The sequence below is a fragment of the Humulus lupulus genome, chromosome 7, assembly GCF_963169125.1.
Source record: "Humulus lupulus chromosome 7, drHumLupu1.1, whole genome shotgun sequence".
In the NCBI taxonomy this organism is placed as follows: domain Eukaryota; kingdom Viridiplantae; phylum Streptophyta; class Magnoliopsida; order Rosales; family Cannabaceae; genus Humulus; species Humulus lupulus.
Window position 1 is genome coordinate 68,720,035 of NC_084799.1, and position 9,695 is coordinate 68,729,729.

Here is a 9,695-nt window from a genome sequence, read left to right on the forward strand (position 1 = left end):
AGTAATGAAAACAATTGAAAGAGAATGAGAATGATAATAAAAATTGAAAAAGAATAAAATAAAATTTAATATAAATAAAAATAATTAGTTTTTATTTATGTATTGAAATGAACTTTTCTTTCTAACTCTCTTATTTTTTTATATAGAATAGTCATTCTATACTATAAAATGATGGAAAATTATTCTATTAATAAAATAACATTCTAATACTTTATAAAGCAACCAAACAAAAAGATATCCATTCCATTACCCGAAGTACACATCAATGTCTTAAACATGATTAGAGGATTGATTTAAGCTTGTATAACAACGAAGTCCAACGTCGTACGAGTTGGAATATTTTCAGTTGTGGATAACTAAAGTTAGAGCTACGAATACGAAGCAGCCGATCGATAATAAGTGTACTAATAAAACATGTCGGCTCACAACATTTGTGACAAAACTGTCCACGACACAAAATGCATGCAAAGTGTAAAAAAATATTATCAATTAAAGAAAAAAGGTCTTTTTCTTATGTAATTATTAGATAATAAAATCTAAAAAAATAATTAAAAAAAAGGGGAAAGCTACTACTCAAATGCGTGGTTAAGATTATTTATATAACCCATAAACGGATCCTATTCTTATAAGAACTCCATCACTTTCTTCCTTCTCCGCCCTCATCCAAAACCAAACATATATGGCTGCATCTGTTAATAGCATCAACAACAGACTCTCTCTAGCCATGGAAAGAACTGGTCAATGGTACTATACGTATCTTAATCATTCTCTTAAATTATTTTCTTTAACATAATTTTTTTTATTTATTAACTTCGTGCTGATCTTGTGCTTTTAAAGGGTTTTCTCGCAAGAAATTCCAACTGATGTTCTCGTCGTCGTTGGGGAAGCAAATTTCTCTTTGCACAAGGTTTATAAACTATAACATACTTTCTCCTTTTATGTAGTGATTATTAATTTCTTCTAATGATAATAATGTACATTTTTTTTAATAATTGTTGCAGTTTATGCTAGTAGCTAAAAGCAACCACATAAGAAAACTGATAGTGGAGTCAAACGAACCCGATTTGACCACGATCGATCTTTCGAACATACCTGGAGGCCCCGAGATCTTCGAGAAGGCAGCTAAATTCTGTTATGGCGTCAACTTCGAGATCACAGTCCACAACGTCGCACCTCTACGTTGCGCCGCCGAGTATCTGGAAATGACCGAGAAGTACTGCACCAACAACCTCGCCAGCCGTACCGAAGATTTTCTCTCCCAAGTCGCCTTGACTAGTCTCTCCGGCGCAATTGTCGTACTCAAATCTTGTGAAGACTTACTACCCATGGCCGAAGGCCTGAAAATCGTTCAAAGATGTATCGACGTTGCCACTCTTAAGGTACTAATTCACCTTCAAATCTCGAATTTACCTTTCTAATTTGTGCTTAGATTATAACAGTTCTATGTGTGTGTACTATTCAGGCTTGTAACGAAGCAAACTTTCCCAGTCGATCTCCGACAAATTGGTGGACGGAGGAGCTTTCGATTTTGGACATTGAATTCTTTGGAAGAGTGATTTCAGCCATGAAGAACCGTGGCGCCAAAGTTCTAACCATAGCGAGTGCTATGATCACTTACACGGAGAGAGCGCTACGAGATCTGGTGCGGGACCATTCCGGGAACGGGACCAAATCTCTTGCTCCGAACGAACCCGAAGTCCGAGTCCGACAACGGGAGATTCTAGAAGCGGTTGTGGATCTCTTACCGGCCGAGAAGGCAGCTTTTCCGATAAACTTTCTCTGCTGTCTTCTCCGATCAGCTATCTTCCTCCGAGCATCCAGCGGATGTAAGAACGAGCTGGAGAAGCGGATCTCTGTAATCTTGGAACACGTGACGGTGGATGATTTGCTGGTTTTGTCGTTCACTTACGACGGTGAACGGCTGTTCGATTTGGACAGCGTGAGGAAGATCATCTCTGGGTTTGTGGAGAAGGAAAAGAGCGTGGCGGTTTTCAACGGTGGGGATTATAGGGAGACGTGTTCGACGGCGATGCACCGGGTGGCCAAGACCATTGATGCTTACCTTAGCGAGATCGCCGCTTATGGTGAGCTCACTATTTCGAAATTTAACGGCATCGCTAACCTTATCCCCAAAGGATCGCGAAAGGTCGACGACGATCTCTATCGAGCCATCGACATCTTCTTGAAGGTATTATTTTGTCTCGTGAACCTAAGACTAAAACTAGTTTAATTATATGGATATATTTAACATATATTTTCATATAAAATCTATATATACAATAAAATAAAGGATAATTAAAATGTGCTTATTAAATTTGTTACAAAGCAAAACAAAATAAGCAATTAATAATAGATCGACATCTTTTTAAAATTTTCTATTATATTATTTAACAAGTGAAAAAAGAAAAGAAGTATTGATTAAAATTTAACACAATCATTTTTATTAATTATTAGTTGTGATTGTGAATATATAATTTAGTATCATTTGTTTTTAGAGGCTATATGTATCTATGGATCTTATCATTTTAGTAATAATAGGCGACGGCTATAGTACGATATGATAGTTTTGAATTGAAATAAAAAAATTAAAGACAAATAAAAGGAATGAGTGGACTGATTATTTGTTAATAATAAATTAAATATAAAATTATAAACTTTTATTTTATTAATAATATATATGAATATGGAAATAAAATAATATTAATTATTTTAAATTTCTCAATAATAAATAGACAAATTAGTAATTACATTAATTATAAAATTAATATTTGTTACATATATACTACTCTAATTAATTATTAATTTTCTGTTATATAACTCATGATAATTTACCAGATGTAATAATAAATCAAGATCTAGCATTTTTTTTTCGAAGTTAAATAAATTCTTTTGTGTTCATAATGGATTTGGTTTTAACAGGCTCATCCCAACTTGGACGAGATAGAACGGGAGAAGGTATGCAGTGTGATGGACCCACTAAAGCTCTCTTACGAAGCGCGTGTCCACGCGTCCCAGAACAAGCGATTACCAGTTCAAATAGTCCTTCACGCGCTCTACTACGATCAGCTGAAGCTGAGGAGCGGCGCCGTGGACGATAAGCCTGAACCCGCCGCCGTCACGAGGAGTCAACTCCAGACGGACGTTTCTTTGGTGAGGGAGAACGAGGCTTTGAGGACCGAGCTTATGAAAATGAAGCTTTTCATTTCGGATATGAAAAAGGGGAGTCCTACTGGTAATCCTAGTGTTCACACCATCGGAACGACGTCGTCTAAAGGAAGTTCTAAAAAGACTTTCTTCTCTTCAATGTCCAAGACTCTTGGCAAGTTGAATCCCTTCAAGCATGGTTCTAAGGACACTTCTAGTATAGAAGATGCTGTAGATGTTACTAAGCCAAGAAGAAGAAGATTCTCTATCTCTTGAATCTTTTTCTTTATTGTATGATTATTCTTAGCTAGGCATGATCTAAGAGTGTTGTGTTTGATATTTTTTTGTTAATTAATTTTGAGTGCTTTAATATACAAAATCTGTAATTTATTAATTCTTCGTTTGGGTTTGTTATTTTATTAAAAAAAAACATGAAAGATCGATCGTCAACAAGTGTTTGATAAATAATAATTTGTTGTGTTTTCGATAAATATTTCTCACTTTTGTTGAGTTTGTCAATTAATTAGTATATGGGTGTCAACCTTGTCTTTTAAAAAAAAAATTGAAAATTTTATTAATGATAAAAATAGAACCAGATTCAAATTTCAATACATGTGTGAAAAGTTCAATAAAACAATTACAAATCTAACAAAAAGAAATACTTAAATTAAAGCTAATATATAATAAATCCTAATCATAGACAAATAAACGGTCAGCAACTTTTCATAGATAGAACAATAAACATCATATAAAAAATGGTCAAAACCACTGTCCTCAAAAGACATGTGTTATACATTATTATCAAACAAAACAAAGCCAAAACAAATCCTAAACAACCCGAAAACAATAGTAAAAACAAATAAAACTAAAATAAAAACAAATGAGAACTCCCAATAACACAACAATGGTCGGGCATCCACCTCGTATCACCAATTACCCTACGACTGAGGGACCACAACTCTTATCCACGGGTTAGGAAGAAGACCATGAGCTCTAATGTTGTAAAAGACAGAGACCACGAGCCCAAATCTTGCTGCACATCCAGCCACTAAGAACTCATATAGCCCTAAACGGATCCCATCCCACTGGAGAAGATAGAAAGCAGATGATCAAGACGAAGGGCCCCCATCTACGAAGCATCCCCAAGACACACTACGGGCCAAGGTTGCCCAACAGCTAAAAAGCAAGGGCTTCTTGGCTTGAACACCACCGACATACAAGCTTGCGTGGGCGGTGCTCCAACTCAGAGGAGGCAACCAAAAACTTAATAATGTAAAACTAACGGTTAGAAGGTGTTTGACACCTTAACTAAAATATTATTTTTTGTTTTTAAAATTTATAAACTGTTTTTTGAAAATAAGTTAGGGTGTTAGGCGTTGTTTTCAAAAAACAATTTTTAAAAATAAAATTATAAAAAACAGAAAATTTTGAGAACAACAAAAAGTTATTTGTTGTTCTCAAAAAAAATTTGTTTATCTTTTATTTTTCTCACATTATTTATTTATTTATTTATTATTATCTAATATCATTTATTGTCACATAATTTTATATCTCTTCAGTTTCTCTCACATCACTTTCTCTCTCATCACTTAATATATCATCATTTTCTCTCTCATCATTTTTTCTCTCTCGTCATTTCCTCTCTCATCACTTTCTGTCTATTCACTTCTCTCTCTTCACTTTCTTTCTCATCACATTCTCTCTCATTTTTTCATGGATCAATTTCTCTCTTCTCAATTTCTATCAAATTTTCTCTCATTACTTTCTCACTTCTTATTTTTCATCATTTTTTTTCAAATTATTTTATCTAATTATTTATTACAAACTTTTAAAATACGTTTGTCTTTGTAAATATATTTGTTAATATTTTATTTAAGATTTAAAAAAATAAAACTAAAAAATTGTTTTTTAGAAAACATTAACCAAACACCTCTTGTTTTTTGAAAACTACAAAAACAGTTTTCTGTTTTCATTTCTGAGAACACAACTTTGAAAACAAAAAACAGAAAATAATGTCAAACAGACCCTTAAACTTTGGCTTTGTTGGGAATTGTGTCATTAAAGTATTTCCAAATGAGGTAGTTAATTAAACAAAGTTTGTATTTGATTATAAATGTTATCATGAAATCTAATACTATATTATGAGTAATGATATGTGCACCCAAAATTTACACTCAAATATTACACATAGTGACGTGTCACAACTTTTTAAAATAGTAGGTCATAGTTTTAATAAATGTAATTGGCTATATTAAACTGCCACATCAATGTATATAATGTTTGAGTGTAGATTTTGGGTGCACATATCATTACTCTTATATTATTGATATAGTATTGAATTAAGTATATGTATATATATACGAAATAATTTAATTCAAGATAATAATATAAAAAAGATTGTTCGTAATCATTAAATAAAGTGAGAGCCTTATTTAATAAAAAATATGAGTGTAGTCTATCTTTAAGACATAGCAGTTTATCCAAACGGTTAAGCGTAGCGATGCAAAGAGATGGATGTACCATATACAATATAGATTGTATTGGAATGAGACACGATGAAAGAAAGAACTTCTGCTAATTTCTGTTAAAATATAGAAGTTCAACATTCATCAATCGATAGTCGTTTGAGACTTTATATCAATCATGAAGTGAGTAATGAACTCATATTTGTGATTTTATGACTTTTGACTTATCGGGTAAGGTTTAATATTCGTACAACCGAATTCTTGATATCTTAGAATCATAGAATTGCAAGTGGATGGGAACATACTTCACAGATATGGAATATTATCCTTACTTAAATGAAAGCAGATTAGTTGTTCTTTTTAGTGTTGATTTGGGGCATGGACATAGAGTGCTCAATTTATGCTAGAGAACAAAAATTTCATTTTGTAATTAAATTTATAGAATAATGTTCATTAGAGGATCAATGGAACTAATTGATGAAAATATAATTAAAGAGGTTAACGGACAATAAGACCTAGCTGTAATTATAAATAACTAGCAGAGGGCCATAACTCATGCAATGGCTAAATCAATGGATGACTTTATACTTATAGCTTCTAATAATATAAGACTAGTTTTGAGAGTTCAACTATGAATTTCTAGTGGAATAATTCATAGTTAATAAATTAAGGGTTATTTGCGACAAAAGTACCCAATGTTTGGAGTTTGTAATCGACACATACCCAATCTTTTTTTTTAGCAGATAAAGAACTCAAAGTCAACAAAATAGTAATTTTGTTAATCTCCATCCATTACACTTCGTTAGGTGCTGACTGGATCAACACGTGTCACTTCGTGATTGGTCCAGCTCATAAATATTTTTAAAAATTAATTTATTGGAATTTAAATTTAAAAAATAGTTAAACATCAATTTAAAATATTAAAATAATATAAAAAGAATATAAAAATTAATATGAAAAATAAAATTAAAACTAATTAACAAATGTAAACTATTAAATCTGTAAATATCTACTAATTAAAAAACTAAATTAAAACAATAACTTACTCCAAAATTTCAATCTAAATTAAAAACCAAAATCATAATTAATTTAAAAATAAAAAAAGACTAAAACCTTAACTCTTTCATCGACATCATCAAAACAGAGGGAAAAAATCAAGTTATTGAAACAGAAGCCAAACAACAAAATTCATTATTGTGTTTGAATCTGAAATAGAAAGGAGAAAAAAACCAAATCTATACTAAACACCATCACAGATTTGAATCTAACTCACAAATTTGAATCTAAATCCATTAGAGAAATAGGTATTAACACCATAGACATATTTGATTTTTATTAAAGTTGCCATTACTAATCAAGTAACTATAACAGATGATTTAGGGGAGCTACAAAATTCTTGGTTGTTGGAAGAATTGGGCTAAAGTCGACGGCGAGACTAACAGCTCTGGAGGCTTCAACAAAGGTGGAGTTCGCGAGCTCGACAAGGTAGATCTACAACAAACTTGCAGGAGGAGTGGGGTCGCGAACTACTGGGCACGACAGATCAGTGATCACGAAGTGACACGTATGTTGGGGTTTTATGCCCTAATTAAAACCCAAATTCTTTGTAATCTCATTTTATTATCAATAAAAGAATAGAAATCATTTTTTGACTTGGTCAATCACTTTGCTTACATGTGTTTATTTTCATGATTATTTGTTTAATAAAACTTCTATTAAATCCCGAGCATATAGTTAATCATATTTATAGTGACATAATCATAGTGGAATATAAATATGATTATATGTTCAAAATAAGTTAGTCCTAAGATTAGTCAGTGCACAGGATTTACACTGACTTGCCAATCTATGATATGATATACTTACACATTGTAGTGTTATGTTCTTTCCAGAACATTAGCAAAGTAGATAAGATCGGATGTATTTGTTACATCGGACAGGACCGATATTGACAATTGATCAGATAAGCAAACATACCGTTATTATCTATTCTAGTCATATCATATAGTTGATCATAGGTCAATTCAATTTCCGTTGCAGAAAATAGATCCCTTCCCCCCGCTTTAAAAAATGATGAATATGAAGTCCGTGGGGCTGCAGGTACTATGGATCCTCTGACTCCCAATCGGGTTGCCTTCCCAGGTCTCGCCGGTGTTGCCTGTAGGTCGTGTGGGGCACTCGACGAAAGGAGAGCGCACTGAGCAAGTATGAGAAATTGGCATCGCTGAGCTTTATTTAAGATAGAATGGGGGGAATCAAAAGGAAAGGCATCCGTTTCCGTTCTTGGTTTGGGGGCTTTCGAGCTCCTCTCGATCTTCCCATACTAACATCTTGGGAACTCTGTAGTATAATTGAGTGTGAGTGTTAATCATAAATATGAACATCTATAGCTTCTGATGAAGAAGTGAAACAATGGTATCCTTTTAGTTTGGTTCAAGATGTTAAATGATAGAGATCTCATTTCAGTATTTAAATTAGTTTACTGAAATATCATTTACAAGGAACTAAATGTTTTAAGGATAAAATACAATGGGGATAAAACGGTATTTTAGTCCTATCTCATTGTAGATCCTCTATAGAGGATTGAGTGAAAATTATGGTTGTAACAATTGATAATTAATAGCGTATCTATATTTGTTATAGAGTGTTCTATGAATTCAAGAGTGCAATTCCGAGTCTATAGTGGAGTCACGAGGAATTAATAAGTTAGTAAATTTATTTGTTAGATTTATGATAATTTATTGGAGCTTGATTTCATAGGCCCATGGTCCACATTGTACCTTAGATAAAATCATCTAGATAGTCTCAATTAATTGATTTAATTATCAAAGTTGACCAGGTCAATTTTGGATAATTTCACAGAGTTATGTAATTTTGAAAAGAAAAGAGAAATTAGTGCAGATTTATTAATTAAAATAAATTGGTATCTAAATTAATAAATAAGTTTAAATGAAGGTTCAAATTATAAATAATTAATTTGATAAATAATTTAAATAATTATTTAATTAATCAAATCAATAGAAAATAATTCATGCCTTGATTTTAAGTCTAATGGGCTTATAATCAAATGAGAAATTTCACGGGCCTAAAGCCCATGATAATTTAGACCTAGGGCTTCAAGTTGGCTATTATTTTATTGATTTTTTAATTAAATTAAATGTCCTAATTGAATCTATAAAAGGAGTGCTTAGAGAGAAGTCAAAACACAAGTTTCAGAAGTTCATAAGTCACAAGTCATATTTTCTGATAGTTTTTAGATTCTCTCTAAACACAAGTCCTTTTCTAAGACTCTTTGTTATTTTCTATTCTTCTCTGTATCTATCTCATGTGTTGAGAATTTCCCACTCTAGTCTAGGTGATTCTAAGGATACTTTGGAAGACTGTGAAGAAAATTGAAGATCGGTTCAGTTTCTTGGTAATACTTTGCGACAGAAAGGATACAAGGGTTAGATAAATTGAAGGAATGACTCATTCATTCTGCTGCGTATACTGTAAGTATTCTTATCATTGTCTCTCTTTGAATTCAATTTTAGAAACATGTTCTAGGCTATCTCATATTAATTTTTTTAATATTAGATCTACATGAAAATAAATAAAGATCATGTATAAGTTTTCCCAATAACTGGTATCAAAGCAGTTAAGATATTGATTTTAAAATTTAAAATTGGTTGAATTATGAAAAATATCATTGTTTTCAACCAATTAATAAAATATATTTTTTTAATAAATAGAATTTAAATTAACTTTGGTTAATTGTTGATAAATCCTATTTAAATTAAATTAATATTTTTCAAATTAACCTAAAACAAGTTGATTGTTGATAAATGAAATTTAAATTAACTATTGTTAATTGTTGATAAATTTAATTTAAATTAACTTATTTTTGTAAAAATTTAATTAATTCGAATTTTTTGATAAATTCTAGAAAATTAATTGTAGTATTTTTGCAAATGATATTAATTGTGATATTTTTGCATAAATTCATAGAATTGCTCATATAGTAACATGATTAGGCTTATCCAATTATGACATGTTTGTTTGCACTATATGTGGTATTTTTGTAATTGGGCTTAGATGCATATAGTG

At 31.5% G+C, this 9,695-nt stretch overlaps 1 protein-coding gene across 1 annotated transcript; it reads left to right on the top strand.

The window, feature by feature from the left end:
• Positions 1-592: 592 nt before the first annotated feature.
• Positions 593-3,635, top strand: LOC133788254 (root phototropism protein 2). Its single transcript, XM_062225665.1, has 5 exons — positions 593-744; positions 838-907; positions 1,002-1,379; positions 1,463-2,188; positions 2,920-3,635. Exons 1-5 carry the CDS (start codon positions 680-682, stop codon positions 3,418-3,420), a joined length of 1,740 nt encoding a protein of 579 aa, XP_062081649.1. The 5' UTR covers positions 593-679; the 3' UTR covers positions 3,421-3,635.
• The last annotated feature ends 6,060 nt before the right edge of the window (positions 3,636-9,695 follow it).